The sequence below is a fragment of the Oratosquilla oratoria genome, chromosome 16 (assembly GCF_046742065.1).
Source record: "Oratosquilla oratoria isolate Oo_2021 chromosome 16, ASM4674206v1, whole genome shotgun sequence".
Classification (NCBI taxonomy): domain Eukaryota; kingdom Metazoa; phylum Arthropoda; class Malacostraca; order Stomatopoda; family Squillidae; genus Oratosquilla; species Oratosquilla oratoria.
The window spans coordinates 53,809,331-53,829,936 of record NC_134792.1 but is presented as its reverse complement, the minus strand read 5'-3'; the positions used below and the strand labels follow the sequence as shown (position 1 = coordinate 53,829,936).

Below are 20,606 nucleotides of genomic sequence, written 5' to 3'. Positions count from 1 at the left end.
ACTTATATAATCCTAGGTTAATGTGAAAACGTATTTGGTGGCTTTGGTCGAACTATTTTCAATTATATTTCTGTGTTGTTGGAAGTAATCAATTTGACATTATTCCATCTGACAGGACGTTTAAAAGTAGTGATATGTTTAAAAACAGCATATGATTTATTCTCTTGTACACATTCGTATGTTTTTTTAACTGGCAGCTCTTTTGCAGTTTGACCAATAAAGAACTTGTTACATATTTTGCAAGGAATCTTGGGTACACAACCTTTATGGCAAATTGCATAATTAATAATATATTGTTATCTGTTTCTCTTCAAAGTGGTTAGCCTGTCTTTTTAGAATACACAACTTAAGTGTTTATTGCATATACGAACACACACACATATATACGAGCTCTGGGCTCTCTTTCGGGAGGGAAATAGCTGTCGATCACGAGTCCAACACGTGACCCAAGACCATGGTGAATCTCACACTCAGATCGGTCATATATGAGCTCTGAGCTCTCTTCCGGTAGGGAAATAGATGTCGATCACGAGTCCAACACGTGACCCAAGACCATGGTGAGTCACACACTCAGATCGGTCATATGTGAGGTCTGAGCTCTCTTCCGGGATGGAAACAGCTGTCGATCACGAGTCCATCACATGATCCAAAGACCATGGTGTTAGACACACTTAGATCGGTCATATATGAGCTCTGAGCTCTCTTCCGGGAGGGAAATAGCTGTCGATCGGTAGTCCAACACGTGATCCAAGACCATGGTGATTAATCACACTTACTCGATGGCGCAGTGCCTAGAGTTCCTGGCCGCCACTACGGCGGTCCGGGTTCGAATCCCGCCCAGGGCTGAAATAATTTCAGTATCGTTGCGCTGCGAGTCGTTACTCCAACTCTCGTGGGCAGGGAGTTGCGTGTGTGCGTGCGTGTAAAGTCACAACCTTACCCATAGATCGGTTATATATAACCTCTGAGCTCTCTTTCGGGTGGGAAATAGCCATCGATCACGAGTCCAGCACGTGATCCAAGACCATGGTGAATCACACATACACAGATATATGAGCTCTGAGCTCTCTTGCGGGAGGGAAATAGCTATCGATCACGACTCCAACACGTGATCCAAAGACCATGGTGAATCACACACACAAACACACACATACTGTACACACACACACACACACACACACACACACACACACACACATATATATATATATATATATATATATATATATATATATATATATATATATATATGTATGTATGTATGTATGTATGTATATACACGTGAGTCGTGCGGCTCAGACAAGTTCGCAAACGGTATCCCAGGACAATGTGTAGATCACTATTGGCAAGTCTTGCTCAATCACGCTCCAGTTTTTCTCCCACCCTACACCCTAGTCTGCTGCATCTTTGTATCAGAACCTGAAGATGACATATGAAGGTCGAAAGCTTGTTATGAAAGAACTGTAATTTGTGTTTTTACTCACTATGGCCTTCGGGCAACTCTTATGACAGCTATCCCCTGTTCACCGTTTCATCGTCAGAGACATAGAACTCAGCAAGAAAGTCGTGAACTCTGAAGCTGTTGTGAACTTCAGTCTAGATCGTCTACATGAGGACATTGCTACCTACACACGCACATATATATATATATATATATATATATATATATATATATATATATATATATATATATATATATATATATATATATCAACCTTCACCAACCTCTTGGAGAGGTTATTCTCATAAGTTATAAACTGTTTATTGATAAGCACTCGGCTTACCTGATTACAGACACGTACGCCACCCAGTTATTTTTATGAGTGTCAATTTGATGTCCCTCATCTGCGTTCATAATTAAACAGTACATAATAACTTACAACTAGCTCAAGAAAGAACTCATTTCTTTCCAAATAGGCAATTTTTTCACTCTTTGTTACATTTAGTGGGCTTGCTGTCTGTCCGTTATGTCATTATTGGTCGAACCAAAATTTGTACCTTGGAGCAAGTGTACCAGGTGAAAGTTACTGAATGGACGACGCAATATGGAAGCGTAAAAGAAGGAGACCAAGCTGAAGGTGGGGAGACGAATTCGAGAATTCTACGGGAGTGATATGAGAATATGGTTGTCACAGTCGTCAAACTCATGGAATGGTATGGGAGGCCTTTGTTTAGCAGTGGACTAAAATAGTTTATTGATATAAAATATAACATAATCACTAAGTTATGAAAGTATATATCCTAGTTGTCGTCGGGTGGATCTTTTACAGTCATAGCTTATCTCGGTGAAGCAATACAAAGGAGATGCAAACAGCAACAGACATATTAATTCGTACGGGGCTGCTTGCGAATTGAAAAGAGGGTATGAACAGTGAAAACAATTATCAACCACTGGTTTATTTAATTATATTAACTCATGATGCTGAGAAATAAGTTAGATTGAGGTTGGACTCCATATACTACTACTGACAACTTTATATTTGTTCTGGTTACCAGTCTATTTTATTTGGCAGACGGAAACGCATAGGGAAAAGGTTACAATCGTTACACATTTCTGATGTTGGTATGTCATATGTTTATTGCGACAGAATGCCAAAAGAAGAAAGCTCTATGATCACTTTGTGAGTAGAGATGACACAGGAGACGAATGCCCAAATGTTCCATGTTTGGCTGAGTTGGGAGAGGATGAAACAGATTTTATTGTACCCTTTAACATCTTTCATAACTCAGTAGTAGGGTCTTTTTATTTGGAATAATGTATGCATGTAATATTTTTATCTTAATATAACAACCCAGTGCGTAAACCATGAGGAACTACGAGAGAGGATTCGAGAATTTTCAATATTTAGACCAATGAATTGTCAATTTTCAAACTTCCCGGTACATTACAACTTCCAAATAATTATAGGGGACAATGTAGATTTATGCTAATTACGGTTAGATGTCACTTCAAAGTTAAATTTATATTGTAAATAAAAATATTTGACGAAACGCGCTGTTTGTTTTTAATCGAATGGATGAAAGTAGAATGAGACAGATCTTTGTCTATCAGATAATGAAGTAATTTGCGTACTTAGACGCTTAAGCTCATTGTATGGTACCTTCAAATATCTTATGTTCTCATTAGTTCTCCAATTGATTGCCATCAGGCGAATGAGGAGTTCTTCAGTTATCCAATACAAAGACCGGAGTAGGGCGTCCTATGATTCTTAGAGGGAGGGGAGGTGGTCATTGATGCGAGGTCGTAAGTGTAGGTCCAAGCTTCGAAGAAAATGGCTTTTTTCGCGGCGCCCTCACTCTTGGACCTGTCAGATGACGTTCTTCTATTGATATTTTCCTATCTTAAGAGTCACGACCTTATCAGCGTGTCTCAGTGAGTATTTAAAGCTAAATATGAGCTTCAAGTGTTGGCGTAATGGGTTTTGTGTTGTTTGGGATTCATCGCTGAACTAGCTGTCGGAGTAAATGTATATGTAAATTGTTGTCACCTTACCTCAATTTCCTTCATACTTTGTGTAGTATAAGAACTAACTTTAAAACTTTCTATTTGTCATGAACTTTAACTTGTACTGCAAGGTTTCCATAAGCCTTATATGTGAGGGAATTATTGATTACTGAGGTGTGCAACAGATGATGTCTGGGTCGCATATCCAGTAATAAGCCCATGTTTGTTATTCTAATGTGGGTTGTAAGTACATTTCCTATGGTATTATTGGGATAAAAACGAATCTGAAAGAATTAAAAATGCACAGAAACCTTGGAAAATATTTTGAAATGCTTGGTCTTTGTTGTAGGTTGTAAAATTCATTCCTTTGGGTGAAAAATAGATATGTGTGTGTGTGCAGTAGTGTACATAGGTAATTCTATTTAAACATAGATATACATATATGAACACCAATTAGATATGTATGCATAGATGAATGTAGTATTGCTCGCCTTCTCTGTTGAATCTAAAAATATAGCATATACAAGGACCATGGGTACTTTGTCATCATAGAATAAAATAATTTTTTCATTGACAGCAACACCAAAACATACTAGTTATAGATATATGCTTTTATTTATCATTATTATACAGAGAACACTACTTGATTACTAACTGTCTAGTATAAACTTTCTGTTTAAAGTTATGGGGTTATTACGAAACCAAAGTAGGTGGAAATCGAGTTAATATTTGAATTCATAATTGTCTTATACTAATTACCATTGCAGTTCTATTATTTATTTTTCTTTTATTATTACTATAAAACCCTTATAACTCGGCATGATACAGACTTCAGACTTGCTCAGTTATTCAGTTTTCCGAGTTATGAAAAGCCCTCATTCCCCTTCCCCCATTTCAAAATTCTGAAAACACTACACTACACAGCAGCAGTATTAGGTTAAAACAACAATGACCAATGAAGGGGCTGCTGTAGTTATGTAGTCCAAGCAGAGGAAGGCATTGTGGTGAGATCCCAAATATGTTGTGTGGGACTAGGTCACATATTTTCACAACAATAATACGTTACATACACAATCTCTTAAATTCACTGCACTATTTTGTTTTGTACTATATAACTGCTGTGGTACCTCAGGTGAAACTGAGCTAATGAAACTGCACCCAGATTCAATGCCTGTAGAAGGGTGGGATTCTCTGTCTTGTGGCTTGGACTCGAAGAATGCTGATATTTTCATTTTCTGTGAAATGTGCTTCTTGATGACAGCACTTTGTATATCCTTCAGACTTTTGTAGTAGGTATCAAACTGATGTTCCACCAACCACTCCAAAGCTTTGTCAAGGTAATAACAAAGCTGTGATAATTTCATTTTGGGTCGTTGGTCTTCTTCATCCTCACTATCATTGTCAGCTGGAGGAGCAGCAGCTTCCTGCACTATGCAGGGATAGTGTAGGCAAACCTCGCTGAATGTATACCACATGATGTGGAAATAACACGGCAGCATACCAAGATGAATTGGAGAGTGCCGAAGTATGGATACACATTCAGAAAAAATGTGGGTGAAGCACGTCGAGTGTAGATAACAGGATGTAGTTAAAACTTGGAAAGATGCTGAGATGCATGATTTTTTTTATGTTTTTTTTAAATCTATTATTTAATGAATAATTAATTGTTTTGTTGAGTTATAAGGGCTTTACTGTATTTTTATTTTTTTACTATAAAAATTTGATCAATATAAAGGTGCTTGCCAGACTCACAGATGCGATTCTTAATATCATCGGATAGCTCTTATCATTCTGAGTATTTTGAACCCCATAAATAAGTACTGCAAAGTAACAGTAATGTCGGTATCTATTTTTAAAAATCTATTATCATATTTTCTATTTATTTATTATTATTGATTGATTGATTTTTTTTTGTGAGAGCTGTGGGTGCAGATTAGCACATTCAGACTTAACCTAACCCAACCTATCCTGGTAAATATAAAGATGTTTCCCAGGAGAAAAAATATCTGTCTCATTGCATTCTATTTATTGCCAGCTTCCTCTTTGCTCAAAGCTTTGAGGGGAGGTACTGTACATGGTTGACAACGCTGGTCATTCTATGGCTTTGCTGCCTAGGTGAAGAAAATAAGGACGGGTGTTTTCTCTGAGGGCATTGATGAACAAACATGTGGCCCTGAAAGGGGAATTTGCCTTGTATCCCATGCTGTATCACTCACTTCTTAATATCTCTTTCACATGTAGGTGTGCTACTCTGCACCACAGCCCCCCACTAGAAAAATATAACTTTCTGAAAATTGCCACTGAAATAACTGTTAATTTGTGTAGGTTATGGGGCTCAAAATACTCGGAATGAGAAGAGCTGTCTGACGATATAGGTGAGAATTGCATCCGTGAGATTGGCAAACATCTTTATAAATACTGAAAATTAATGTTGATAAATCAGTTCAATTGTTGCTAAAAGTTTCACTGATTGGAAACACACCTATAGCAGCTACCAGTAGTCCTTGGGTCCTCTCACGGATCTCTCTGGAAAGATTTTTTCATTGATATGTGCATCATGTGCATCCATGAGGGTAGGGTTAAGGGGGGCAGTTTCCCCTCCCTTGAAATCCAGGGTGTGTTTGAAATGTTGCCACTCATTGCATAATTTGTTAAATTTTTAAGTTATAGAATATCATTGTATGATTAGTTGTTGACAACAAGTCTACAGTTTATGTACATACAGTACTTGACATAGGATTGGTTTGCCAGGGCTGTAGTGGACTAATGCAATGTTGAGAAAGGAAACATCTTTAAGGTGTTGAATTTTTGTGCCATTTGAATGTGCTGCATACCATTGTAGTATTGTGGCAAAATTAATCATCCTGCTAGAAATAAACATGCTCAGCAGTTGTCTTGCCACCATTGAGAGAGCATTTGTGCCACGAGTGTCCTGTGTGTCTGCCTCTTGACCGCCCTCCGCTGCCTCTTCTAATGCCCCCAGCAGTGTTGTGAATATGGGCTCTAGTAAGGATTTATCATAGGGAACCATTGCCTAGATCATAGCCCTAAAGAAATCAAGTCATACAATGAAGAAAATAGCTGAACAGGTTGGTGTGTGTTCATGAAGTGTTAGCTACTGGGTTACCATGTTTCAGTGGGAAGGTGGCCTCTCCATTGCAACTTAGAAAAAGAGGCCTAGAAAGGCACTGAAGAACAGTAAAAGGGCCCAGACAATTGTAAAACATCAGATTGTCTAATCCATGAGTGACTGCAAAGAAAATCAAGGAAAGTAACTGAACTGTCTGGTGAGGTGTCAGTCTGAACTGTGGGTCATAGCGTCACGGCGCTTGGGTACAGAACTCACTGACCTGTCAAGAGGCCTTTTCTTACTATTAAACGGAGCACTATAGAGTCACTTTTGCACATAAATAATAGTGGTTGGGATAATGAGAAGTTGCTGATTTTGCTGTGGACCTATGAATACACCTTTATGGTGTCTGACAGTAGAGGTGGAAATGTTTATCAGCGGCCTGGTATTGACCCTCTTTACCCATGCTACATCCAAGCTACTGTAAAACACCCTGACTTGCTTATGGTATGGGATGCATTTACTGGCATTGTTAAAATTCAAGTGCTTCCTAAATACCAAACAGTAAATCAGCATGTATATTTTAAGCTGATGCGGGACCATCTTCTGGATGTATTTGATGATACGTGGGTGGTCATCTTTCAGCAAGATGGGGACCCTGTACACAAGGCCAAGTCAGTGAGTGAATCATTGGATGATTTGCAGTTGACTATATCAGAGACTGGTCTGTTAATAGCCCAGAAATAAATCCAATTGAAAACTTGTGGGAGATAGTGAAACGTTATTTACAGGCGAAAGACGTGTCTACTGTACCTAAGCTGGAGGATGATATCTTGGAATCTTGGGCAATGATACTACAGGATACACCCCGTAACCTTACCCTTTCTGTCCCAAAATGCCTGCAGAAGGTTATCAAGAGGAAAGGGTGTCCCACAAAATATTAATGGCGAGTGAAATAACCAAAGTTATCATTTTCTGTTTTTTGTTAATATTTATTTGATATTGTTGGTGCATTTTTGATGTTTTTCAATTGGGCAGACCAATTGTATGTTGAGTACTGTACTGATACTATGCTTGAATTATGTGACCTTTAAAGTTACCATTTCAAAGGTGAAAGTATACTTTTTCCTTAGCCACCCTGATTAGTTGGATGTACACATTTATTTTGTCTGTGAATTTTATAAAAGTCAAAATGTAACTTGTGTAGATAATGTAAATGTATGCCTATGCTGCCAGTTTGAAGTGTGTATCTTGATATGATCCCATGCCATTAGCCATATATGTATGGTATCATAGATAATGTCACTTATTTTTTTCATATCTAATGTTATTCTCTTCTTTTTCTAGTGATATTATTATTATTATTTTTTTTTTCTCTTGATTCAATACATTTTTCACTGGTACCACCTGAAGATAGGGTTTTTAAAATGTATTGTTGTTATGGACTGTATATTACCAGCAGTTTTATCTTTATGGACAGTCTTGTTGCTGTCATATGTTATCCCATATTTCATTTGTTGGTTTAGTTAATGAAAGGTATTCATAGTTTGGTTAATAGTCCTGTTTTCTTTCGGAAGTTGTGGAAAAATCTTTCAATCTATCTGTTGCCCCTGGTGTCTTCTAGAAGACCTGCAGCCTTTAGGAAATTGGCAACAGCCTCCAGTCAGGACCACAATTCACCTAGAGAAGAGATACTATGTTATTGTTGGGGTATTGTTAGTGTGGGGCATAGTAGTATGAAGTACTCTGTGTCTTCTTTCTGGTGGTTGTATTTGGAGCAGTTTGAATCTGGGATCAGGCCTATTCTGTGTTGGTATTGTCTTAATGATGGATGGTATCCTCAGCACATTTGAGTTAGTGTGATTCTTGTCTAGTGGGGTGGGGTTTTCTCTCTGGGATTTTTATCTCCAGGTTAGTATTGTCATATCAAATTTGATGGTCTTTCTTGAAGGACTTGATTTGTTATCATGGTGTGAATATGTTTCTGTGTGGATGTTTTTGGTGGTAGGTTATGGTAGATGTTTTAATTGTATGCTGCTGGTGTTTTTTTGTTTTTGTTTTTTTGTTTTTTCGTGAGATGTAGTGTGAAAGGTGTTTGTTGTTCCATGTTTTTGCATAGATTTATGTTCCTGTCATTTTTATATGATGTTCTTTGAAAGAATTCTGGTGTCAGTGCAGGTGTCCTATAGGAGTGGTTTTGGTGCATCCTGCAGTGTTTTTATTTTTATTTTATATATTTATTTATTTATTTTTATTAAAGGTTTATTGACTTTTACATCAAAGGGTCATGCTAGCATGTCCATTCACGGGTGCATCTAAGGCTTACAAATTTATTCATATTTGATGTCATGTATCAGTGTTCTTTTACAGTTTCACGTAACAATGTCTACATATTGAATTTGTTTACAAATTTCTTTACTACGTCATTGTTATCATGCCACATACTTGTTCTGTGTAGTTGTGTATGTTCATATTTCTTTATTCTGCTGTTTACATTCCATTACATAATGCTGTAGTGTATGAGATTTTGCACTATGGGATAATTTGCAAGCAATATCTTCACATCCTTGACTGTGTTCCCAATATTATTTGATCAGGAAATCCTGTTTTAATAAAAGCTTTACTATACATTACATTTCTATTTTCTAATACAGTTACATAATGTGCCATGTTATTACTGCCATTGTTTATTATATCATAAACTTTTTCAATCTCCCATTGTCTTCTAATGTTTCTCATTTGTTCTAATTTTTCTTATGTTTATGCATTGTTAAGCATCAACTGTGTCTTTGTGTATAGCTTGCTTAGCTAAGGCATCTGCTTCTTCATATAGTTGGATACCAAAGTGTGAAGGTATCCACATGAATACTGCGTCATAATTTGTTTTCCTTAGATTATGTACAAGTTCCCTGCATCAATTAGCTAAACTTGCACAGGCAGGTTCTTTCAAGTTTAAGGATTACAGGTATATATTTGACTATCTACAAATCCATAAACGTCTTTCTTTTTCTTATGTCATCTGTAGTCCTTCCTATATTGATTGTAGCTCCACAATTGTTATCATTCACTCTTTGACAATCTTTCATCAACATATTTACTAGGCTTGAAAAATTCCCTAGCAATCACACCACATCCTACTCGATCTCTGCACACAAAGCCATCACAATATAGTATTGAGCTTTGCCTTGGACACTCATTTATTTTCTCTAGATATATCTATTTCATTATACTTTCATTTATCTCATATTTCCCATGTTCTGGTCTATCCTTGTGGAGATTTTTCTATTGCATCAGAGTTTGATCTTTATTTCATTGTTCTCTGGGAGGAAGAAATTGATAACAAAGTCCTTCATTGCTTTGTATAACTTATGTGTGTAGGCATTTGTTTTACATGTCTTTGGGCACTCTGGATGGTGTCTTTGGGTGGATAAGGGGAGTGGGTGAATGGGTTTGTAGGTGAGGGTTGTTGTGGACGGATGAAGATGGAGTTTGGTACTAGAGGTTCTTACTATTTTTAGGGGTTGGTGGGGGGAGGGGTTGCATAGATTTGTGGTTGAGGGTTTTGGTGGAGTTGGGGGAATTGGGGTTGTATTTGAGGTTCATGTACTTCAGATGGGATGGGAGTGTGTGATTGGACTGCAGGTTCTAGTGACACTGGTAAAGAGAATGCAGTGGTTTGTACAGGGGAGTTCTTTGGCCATGTAGGGGATCTCTCTTGGTATAGTTGAGTGGAACAACCTGAGGTTCTGTGACAAAATATAGCATTTCCTTCAATGCAACTCCTGGTCCAATCATCCTGGATTGTACTCATTTTTGGTCTTCTGAAACTGATGCATTCTGAGTTAATGACATTGAGTACTTCCTTTTCATTTTAGTATACTATGGATTCTGAGGATGATGCATGGTGCTCTTGCTTGCAGGATGTACATTTGGGTGGGTTTGAGCATGAGGTATTATTTGTGGAGGCTGAACATTATACACATACACCTTCTAAGCAGCAACATTGTTACCTTGTGTCCAAAGTGCTGGCAGTTGAAGCAACAACATAGGCATAGTGTTTCTCAACTTCCTATCTCAAATAACCTTCAATCAGGTAGAACATAAGAATGAAGGAGACTGCAAGAGACCATAAGGCATATACTAGGTAGTTCCTTGTCCATTACCACTTGTCATTCCCATCTATAAAGTTGTCTGTTTCTTAAAACAACTGGTAGTTTCAATGGTTACTAAGTGTATGCCATTTGTTGACCACCCTATTAGTAAACCAGTTCTTACCTATTTCCTTCTTCAATCTAAATTTGTCTAATTTAAATCCATTACTGCGAGTCCTGCCCTGTTGTTTTAATATGATGACCTTGTTTGCATCACTCTTGATAAAGCCTTTGATCCACATGAACACCTTTATTAGACCACCCCCACACTGTGCATCTTTCCAGAGGGTGAAGTAAAGGTCCCTAAACCTCTCCTTGTAAGGTAAATTTCTGAGCCCATGTACCATTTTGGTCATTCTCCTCTATACTAATTCTAGTGAATTGATGTCCATTTTGTAGGATGGAAACCAAAACTGAACCACGTAGTCAAGGATGGATCTAATTAACACCAGATAGAGTTTAATAATTACCTCTGCACTTCAATTCATAACTGTCCTTGCAATGAAACCTAATGCTCTGTTAGCTTTATTCCTGGTGCTAATGCACTGTTTTCTGGATTTAAGGTGAGGACATATTACAACTTCCAAGTCTCTCTTGCACTCAGTTTTCTCTAAAAATGTGTTATCAAAGCTAAATCTGCTCTCAGGGTTGTGTATCTCTGAGTTTAACATGCTGGGAAATTGTGGTTGATTGAAGGTCACTATTTGTACCATTTCTGGTTGTCTTAACTATACTTTTATTACATTTGATTGTCACAATTTTTTTCCATTGTTTAATGTGTGTGGTATGTGGTATCATAAAGGTGGGATGCAAACTACTTCTACACTGTTGTTAAATGTTTTGTGTGGTTGTTTGAATTGAGGCACCTACCATGGTCATTAAGGCTTTGACTTTGTTATATTGAGCTCTTGATTCTAATTATATTTGTTGGGGGTACAGTATCTCCTTGGGGAGTTCCACATGGTCTTCATATTCATCATATACTCTCATAGAGTATTTCTTTGTTATTGATTTATTGTTGGTAGGTTTTAGGATTAAGGATCTTGCATAGTCCAGTTTAGGGTCCACTTCATCTTGATATGGGTAAAATTGATGGTGAGCATGGCATGGCAAGCTCAGGAATGCTTTATCTTTTAGTGGGATTGGGGTTATAGTTGTTGATTGGGGTACTAAGAGCTGTTCATAATGCCAGTGGCAGTGATTATTATCCTCTGTGGAGAGGGTGGGTAATTGCTCTGGTGTTACCATTGTAGATAGTTCTTGAGTTTAGGGACAGGCTTTTTCACTTCACTCCGGGAAGTGTTGCGAGGCAGAGTGAAAGTGCAACAGAGGGGCTATGGTTTTGGGAAGGCTGTTGCTTCCTCTCTGTTATTGTTTTGTTTTCAATATTGTTATTGTTATACGACATTATGGATGACCATACTGGGGGACAGCTTCCCAGCCTGGTTAAGTTTGGGGAGGTTATGTTAAGGGCACCTTTCTAACCCTTTCCCCATGTAGGGTGAGTAGATTGGACCCTAAATAGAGCTGGATACCATTGGGAGATGACCTTTGCTCCTCTTTTAATGTGTACAAAAGCCTAAACAATGAGGGATTACTTCTAATTAAATTGGAATTTCTTGTGATGGTGCACTGAAGTCCACAGGGAGTCATCAGTCACCTTGTGACCTTTTCATTTCACTGCCAAAGTTGGGAACAGGGCCAGACTTATGATAGGAATGGGTTAAAATCAGTGGTGGAATTCACCTGATTCTTACCAGTTTGTATGAACCTGTTCTTGGAATTTCATGAGCTCCGTGAACTGGTTATTAAAAATTGACCTGTGCAGGCCATAATACAGCCTACATGGTATCTGCATGCTACTGGCCTAGTGAGAAAACCTGTTAACATTTTTTAATCCAACCACTGGTTAAAACTTTTGAAAAAAAAAACAATTCAAATAGCATAACATAATAAATATCATAACTTCAGTATTATACGCAGAAGATTTTATTCTTGCTAATGCCAAACAATTCCATTCAGTTCAGAGATACTTTTATTTTTTTAGTTTAATACACATAGATTTTAAGCATTATTAGTTCCATTACTAACGATAGGTTATATTACCATTGTTCTTTTCTTTACAGAACTTGTGAGCGATTTAGCAAAGTTGCTAATGACAAATCACTGTGGACCATTGCTGATTTTAGTGGTGGGAGGCTGTCATTACGTCAGTTACAGCGATGTCTACACTTCCTAAGAGACACTACTCTTATTCTGATCCTGAGGGGCCACAGGCAACGCTATAGTGGAACAAGACGGGTTAGGAGTCCCCTTGTGAGTGCCTCCATGTTAACCTCAATCGGCACCAAATGTCCAAACTTGGAAGAACTCACGCTGGTTGAAGCATATATGGATGCTGAAAAACTCAAGATGATTGACTTTGCTGCAGTTAAATCTTTAAAGAAGTTAAGTTTAGTAAATTGTGAAATGGATAAGTTGCCAGACCTTCTGCAAGAAGGGTCATATTTTAAAGGCATGTACAAAGTTTTGCCTCACCTTGAAACGCTTGAAATTATTGGATGTGATTGGCTAGATGATTTTGATGTGATGGTCATTAGCAAACATGACAAGTTAAAGAGATTAGTGTTGCGAAGCAGCATTAAGGTTGGGACTGCAGTTGCATATCTGGCTCTCAGCTTTCGTTTTGGGTTCCAAAATTTAGAGGAACTTGATATGAGAGGCACAAGCCTGAAGGATGGTGAAGTAAATTCTATTGTACATACAGAAAAGTTAAAAGCTCTATATCTAGGGCCCATAGGGCGTGTACGGCGATCTGATCACTCACATAGTCCACATTATAACTTGGTAATGTCAGATCCTCGGCGATCAGAAGAGCGGCAACAGGTGGTAGTTATAAATATGAGAGGTAACAGAGCCCAGTGGCGGCAGGTGGAAGAGGAGGAACTGGAGGGGCTTGGCTTACAGTGGGTTAGAAATGCTCCTGCCCTGAGGAAACGCAATCCACCTGAAGACCAAGACCAGCATTACTTTGTGGGCGAAGATGGGCGGCCCATTAATGCCCAGAATAATCAGTCAAGGCGAGAAGACAAAGAGAAAGAAAATTTAGACCAAATTGAGGAAGAAACCTCAAGTGAGAATGAAGAAGACAACTCAGAAGAACGGGAATCCAGTAAAAAGGGTGAAGACAGAATTGAAGACGAGAAGTTTTATATTGCAAGAGATGCCTCTTGTTCAAATGATATTGGTGCAGATCATGGATTAAGCCCTTGGGAAGGTCATCAGGAATCATTTATAGACTGTCCAGACAAGGATTTAACTGACAGAGTCATTCATGCTCTTGGATCCAAAACAAAAAATTTGGAAACTCTAGTTTTAACAGGCTGTGCCATCACTGATAGTGGTTTGAAAGAGATTATTCGCAAAGTTCCAACCCTGAAGGTGTTGGATGTAAGAGGAACTCATGTAACTGCTACGGGAGTAGAAGAAGCCCATGTCAGCCGGCCTGACTGCATTATTAGAGGAAGCGTGACCAGATGATAGTTTGCAACTGTTTAGTTTGTTGTCCGGAAGCCTTGCAACATATAGGATACAATGGAATCAGTCTGGGAAGTATGTGCAATGCTATGAGGGCCAGGTGCCCAAAGGTAGTTTTAATCTTAGGCTGTTTCTTCAGTGATGCCAGGCTTTTAGTGACTTATTAGTGTAGCACATACTGGCAAGGGGTCTGCAATTGATGGCATGGCTGGATGTTGGCCAGCAGATCACAGCCGCTGCAAAACATGTTTTTGCAATTTCTTCTTTATTTCTCACAGGCATTTGCAGTGAAAAGGATGTACAAATGTATTGGGATTGGTATTATAATGTACATAATCACCGTGAATGTTTTTTAAGAAAATTCAAAAGCAGATATCCCATACAGATATATTATTGAGGCAAAATGGATGTGAGAACATTTGAGAAGAAACTTTAAAAGTGCTTGATGTGCTGGTGCTGCTGCACTTGTTGCTTGGCTCCCTGTTCACTGCTGGCCACTATAGCTTGAACTACAAGCCTTACATTGTTAGTCAAACATGAGTGCAGTTAGAAGTTGCATTTTACAGTTTCACATATATTACTTCTTATATCCAGTTTGGAAAGTTGTAGCAAATTATTTACATAAAGTGCACAATAATACACATTCCAAGGTTTGTATTTTTATTACAAATGCCCTCATTCTTTCTGTGTTGATTTATTTATGAAATGTGACAAAAGGCCTATAAAACAAAATTGTGGAAATACATTATATTATAAGATGATCCATGAATGATACATTTTTTTCCCCTTTTGAGGACTACCTTGTTACAAAATTTCTAATATATTTTCACATCTGTGTACATGGCAAGAAATTGAAAAAAAAAATAATGGCTAAAGAATGTCAAGAAATAGTTTTCCATATAGATGAATGAACTCCTAGAATAGTATAGTTGGTAATGCCCAGACTGGAACCAGAAAGGAATTCAAAACTAGGTATGAGGGTTGGAGAAATGGAGACAGAACTTCATAAGTTTAGAGCCTTTCCTGTATATCACAAGTAGGTAAATACAAAGAAAAATGTTCATATTCTGATTCTATGACTCCTGTGACAGCAAAAAAAATTATGTAGTTGATAGCTTTGGAAGTATTTGGGCTTTTTGTGCATAGAAAATATATTTCTCAACCACATTTTCAATAACTGGAGAAGAAAGGAAAAAGAATAGAGTAAAGATGATATGGATTATGTACTTTGAATCATCATTATGACAGCATTTTGGAAAGCTTTCAAACAATCATTGAATTCAAGGATGGAACTACAGCCAGGAACATTGGCAACCCAATTGAGACACCACCAAGGGAACAAACTGACATTACTTCTCCCACCTTAACCTAAAGGTGTGGCCCTGATGAGCAAGTACCTGGTTTACAGAATAGGCCCAGAAATTCACTCTCTATTGACCTCTCATTTCTCTCTCTCTCTTTTTTTCTTTCCATATATATATATTGTATATATATACAGGTAGTTCTCGTTTTGTGCGAGATATGGGTTCCTACAGGCTTCGCACAAACTGAAATCGCACAAAAAAAACATATTTTCCCCATAAGAAACAATGGATAATAGGGGGGATGCGGGTTTTGGCCCAAAAAACTTCCATTTTTTGAACGAAAAACACATTTATTTGACTAATAAAGTGAACATGTTCTAAAAATGTATCGTTCTAAACCTATAAGTAACACTAATGTGTAAATAAAGTGTAAATAAAGCACCCATTAACACTCAACACGATGCTCCCTCACTTCTCACAGTCCCTCACAGTCACTCGCCATCTTCGTCTGTGCTGTCCACCTCCTCTGGCACATCCACTTCCACTTCCACTTCCTCTCCTATAGCTTCAGGGTCATCCACTTCCTCTTCCTCTTCTGTCACTGGTTGCACAGGCGGTTTATTGAAAAACTCCAGCATGGTGGTCTGGCGGTTTTTCTTTTGAAATTCAGTCTGCATTTGAGTGTAGCAGAAAAGTGTGTCCATACACTTTCTTGTGATTGTGGTGCTTCGTTCAACATTGGGGTCGTGTTCTTCCAGCATGGCAAAACCTTCTTTTATTTTTCCTAATGCTTCACTGATAACAGTGGCAGTGAGCGTCCGTCCTCCCTCAGCCTTGTCTGCCGCTGCCGTCGCTTCTGCTTCTTCTCTTTCCCTCTTGTTCTCTTCTTCGATGTCCAGCAGGTCTTCATTGCTCAATTCTTGTCTGTGTGACTGAAGCAGTTGATCAATGTCCTCTTCCTCCACTTCATCAAGGCCTAAATCCTGGGCATAGCTGATTGTGTCCTTGTTTGCCTTCGAAACGATGTCGTCCACATTGAAGTCTTCGAAGGAATGAACAAACTGAGGACACAGTTTTTTCCAAACACCATTCAGACATTTCATTGGCACTTCATCCCAGGACTGCTTGATAAAGGTTACAGCATCTTTTATTGTAAAATTCTTCCAGAAATCTCGCAGCGTCTTGTTCATCTCGTTCGTTTTCTTTACTGCAGCAGCCATCGTAGACCTCAGGTAGTAGGACTTGAAGGTTTGAATCAGCCCCTGGTCACAGGGCTGCAGCAGAGAAGTCGTGTTGGGAGGCAGAAAGGCCAGCTTGATGTTGTTGCTGAGATTTTCAAGACTGGCTGGATGACTGGGAGCATTGTCTACCAGCAACAAGATCTTGAAGGGGATGCCTTCCTTGTTGCAGTAGGCTTTCAGCTCACTGTGCAACTTGTTCTTGTAGTAGTCACTGAATATTTTCCCAGTCATCCAGCCCTTCTTGTTGGCGTACCAATGGACTGGCAGGAAAGCCCGGTCATATCCCTGAAACACACAAATTATCCGAGAATTAAGGTGTGGCCACGCTCCTTTTTCTTAACAAAGAAAACGTATAAGCCAGTCGCTTGCATCACAAACCTAAGTATTTTTAATGTCACTTGTGTACACTTCACAAACCCTGATTAATTAACGGTATTAAATATTTTATTATTTAACACAATCAATAACAATAACAACATAAGAACTGTAGAATAAATAAATAAATATTAAATAAACCAATCTTACCTTAAGGGCTCTGGGGTTCTGAGAGTGATAGATGAGGACAGGCTTCAGCCTGCAGTCCCCCTCAGCGTTGGCCCCCAGCAGCAGCGTCAGGCGGTCCTTGGACGCCTTAAAACCAGGCGCCGTCTTCTCCTCCTGTGCGATGTACGTCCTCGCTGGCATCTTCCAGTAAAGGCCGGTCTCGTCTACATTGAACACTTGCTTGGATGAGTATTGTCCTTCTTCCAGGGTCTTCTTAAGCATCTCTGGGAATTTCCTGGCCGATTCTGTGTCTGCTGATGCTGCTTCTCCGGTCATTTTGATGTTATGAAACCCGTGTCTTAGCTTAAATTTTGCAAACCAACCAGAACTTGCTTGGAAGGATGTATTTGGCCCGTCATTTCCTTCGATGTCGTTAATGAGGCTTTTAGCTTTTTCCTGAATGATGGCCAAACTAACAGGAATGCTGTTCTTGTTCTGGTGTTGAATCCAATTCGCCAGCATTTTTTCCATCCTCTCCATGGCCGACGATCTGCTGTAGGCTACCCTCTGCAATGTCCTAGACGAACCTGCTTCCACAGTTGCTCGTATTTTTGCAGCATTGTCTCGGATGCGCCGCAGTGTGCTCTCCCCCAATCCCAAGGCATGGGATATGATCGAAGTTTTTTGTCCTTGGTCATACCGGCTCAAAATTTCCATTTTCTTAGCCAGAGTGAGTGACTTGCGCTGTATTTTCTTAGCTGGAGGGCCGCTGCTGGTTCCAGGAGAAGATGAAGGACGTTTTGGGGCCATTTTGACGAATGAGTAAACTGGCTGGACTGGCTGTGACTGCAAACACACGAGAGGGCTGTAAACATTGAACTGGGAGCAGGAGTGGCTGCCTGTCGGCAGGCAGCGGAACTACGTATCTGGCGCACTGTTTGAAATGCGGTTGGGGCAAATCGCATCTTAGCGAACAGATCGCACAATTTTAATTAATTATAATATTTTTAATGTCGCATCTTAGCGAATTCGCACAAACAGAACACGCACAAAACGAGAACTACCTGTATATATATATATATATATATATATATATACACATATATACATATATATATATACATACATACATACATATATACATACATATACCAAGGCTTTTTTCCCCCTTACAAGGGAGGTAGCCAAAAAGGAAAAGGCATAAAATCATTCGCACCCATTCCATCCCTGAATACACTCCATACCCCTCCACCCTCCCTCTTATCTTAGCACCTCCTGGATGATGGGTCATCCCTGCACCTTGTCCATTGCCCTGGGTCAGAAGCAGTGTCGCAAGACGCAGCACATCCACAGCAAGGCCGCTTCATTAAATCGGCGACACCCCCTCTCCGTCCCCACATGCATAAAAGGAGAAGACGGGGAGAAATCCCTTCAGGCTGCGTCAACTTTTGCTCACACATACTACCTCACCCCCCATCCCCCTGCCCATTCCACCTCATGCATCACAACTTCATCCATATACAACCATTCTCCATTCACCCCTATCTTCTGTCCTCTCCTGTCCTTCCTCAACAGACATTCCCCTCTTCCCCAAAGCCCCCTTCACCCCATCCATCCACCTCATCCTAGGACGTCCCCTCATCTTCACTCCCTCCACATCTGCCTTCCATACCTCTTTTACTAGTCTTTCTTCACTCATTCTTTCCATGTGTCCAAACCATCCTAATACTCTTTCATCAACCCTATCTCCCAACTCCCTTTCCACCCCTGTTCTCCTCCTCACCTCCTCATTTCTCACTCTATCTAGCCTAGTAACCCCCATCATACTTCTCAGGCACCTCATCTCAAACACATTCAAACTCCTTTCTTCCTCTCTTATGTTCCATGTTTCTGCCCCATACAGTGCTGTTGGCACAATCACTCCTTCATACAGTCTCCTCTTAGCATCCATTCCCAAATGTCTATTCCTCATTACACTCTTCAATCCACTAAGGCATTTACTCGCTTCTCTCAATCTTCATTCTACCTCCACCTTCACTCTTTTTCCTGCCACATTTGCACCCAAATATCTAAAACTATCCACTTCCTCCAGTTGCTCTCCTTTAATGCTCACTTCCAGTCTACTGCCACTTTCACCCCTTGTACATCTCATCACCTTACTTTTACCCACATTTATCTTCAGCTTTCTTCTATCACACACTCTCCCAAACTCTGTCACCAACTTCCTCAATCCCTCCTCCGATCCTACCACAAGCACAGAGTCGTCCGCAAACAACAGCTGGCTCACCTCCCACTTTTCTCCATTTTCTTTAACCATCTCCAATCCCTGACCCACTATATATATTTTTTTTTTCTTCTTTTTTTTTCTTCACAGAAGCAGGTCAATACAGTACTGTGGTTCCTGCCATTCCCCATCTAGCTAGTGACATTAAAGCCATCTCAGGCCCCTGCATATACCTATCAATCTGTTGCCTCTGGTCTCTTTTATGGAAATCATGCAGCCTCCAGGAAACCGGCAACAGCCCCTGGGTGAGACCACAAGTCACTTAGGGGAAGAGATATTGTGTTGTTTTCTGGGAACTGTTAATGTAGGGGATTGTAGTATGAGGTTTTCCATATTGACAAGTTAAACACCATATGAGGACGGAGCCTTTATTTGTACGACGTTTTGCTTGTTACAGCTTTTTAGAGTACAAGTTGAGATATAAATGCTTGAGATTAAATAAGGGGAAAGGAGGGAACGGGGAGAAAAAGCTGTAATAAGCGAAACGTCGTACAAATATAGGCTCCGTCCTCATATGGTGTTTAACTCGTCAATCTTGTCGGCAACTGCCACTTTCAAGGTTTTCCATATTCTCTGGTGGTTGCATCTGGGACAATTCTGAATCTGTAGTCTGCCTTATTCTATGTTAGTATTGTCTTGATGCTAGATGGCATCCTGAGCACAGATGTACCAGTGTGTTTCTTGTCAGATTTTTTTTTTTTTTATCTGGGGGTAGTTATTAGTTTGGTGGTCATTTTTGAACAGCTTGTTTAGTTATCTGGGTATGTATGTATTTCTGTGCAATATATTTGGTAGGTTGTTACATATGTTTCAATAGTTTTTTTCTGTTGGTGGTGCTTTTGAAATGTAATGTGAAGGGTGTATGGTGTTTAGGGTTCTGGCAAAGAATTATGTTCCTCTAGATGGTTTTAGAGTTTGTTTCTGTTGTCCAAAGTCAGTGCTAGTGATGGTTGTTAATAGGTTTGTTTTCTTGTTGATTTTTGTTGCCAGGTCTTTGATATGTGGGTTGAAAGATATATTAGTATCAAATGTTAGGCCGAGAGGTTTTGGGCTCCTTTCGAGTGGAAGGGTTTGGCTGTTTGATTTTTTGC

The 20,606-nt window shown here is 39.3% G+C and overlaps 1 protein-coding gene across 1 annotated transcript; it reads left to right on the top strand.

The window, feature by feature from the left end:
• The first annotated feature begins 3,064 nt into the window (after positions 1 to 3,064).
• LOC143034015 (uncharacterized) lies at positions 3,065 to 14,972 on the top strand. The gene is made up of 2 exons (XM_076199850.1): positions 3,065 to 3,373; positions 12,793 to 14,972. Exons 1-2 carry the CDS (start codon positions 3,273 to 3,275, stop codon positions 14,204 to 14,206), a joined length of 1,515 nt encoding a protein of 504 aa, XP_076055965.1. The 5' UTR covers positions 3,065 to 3,272; the 3' UTR covers positions 14,207 to 14,972.
• The last annotated feature ends 5,634 nt before the right edge of the window (positions 14,973 to 20,606 follow it).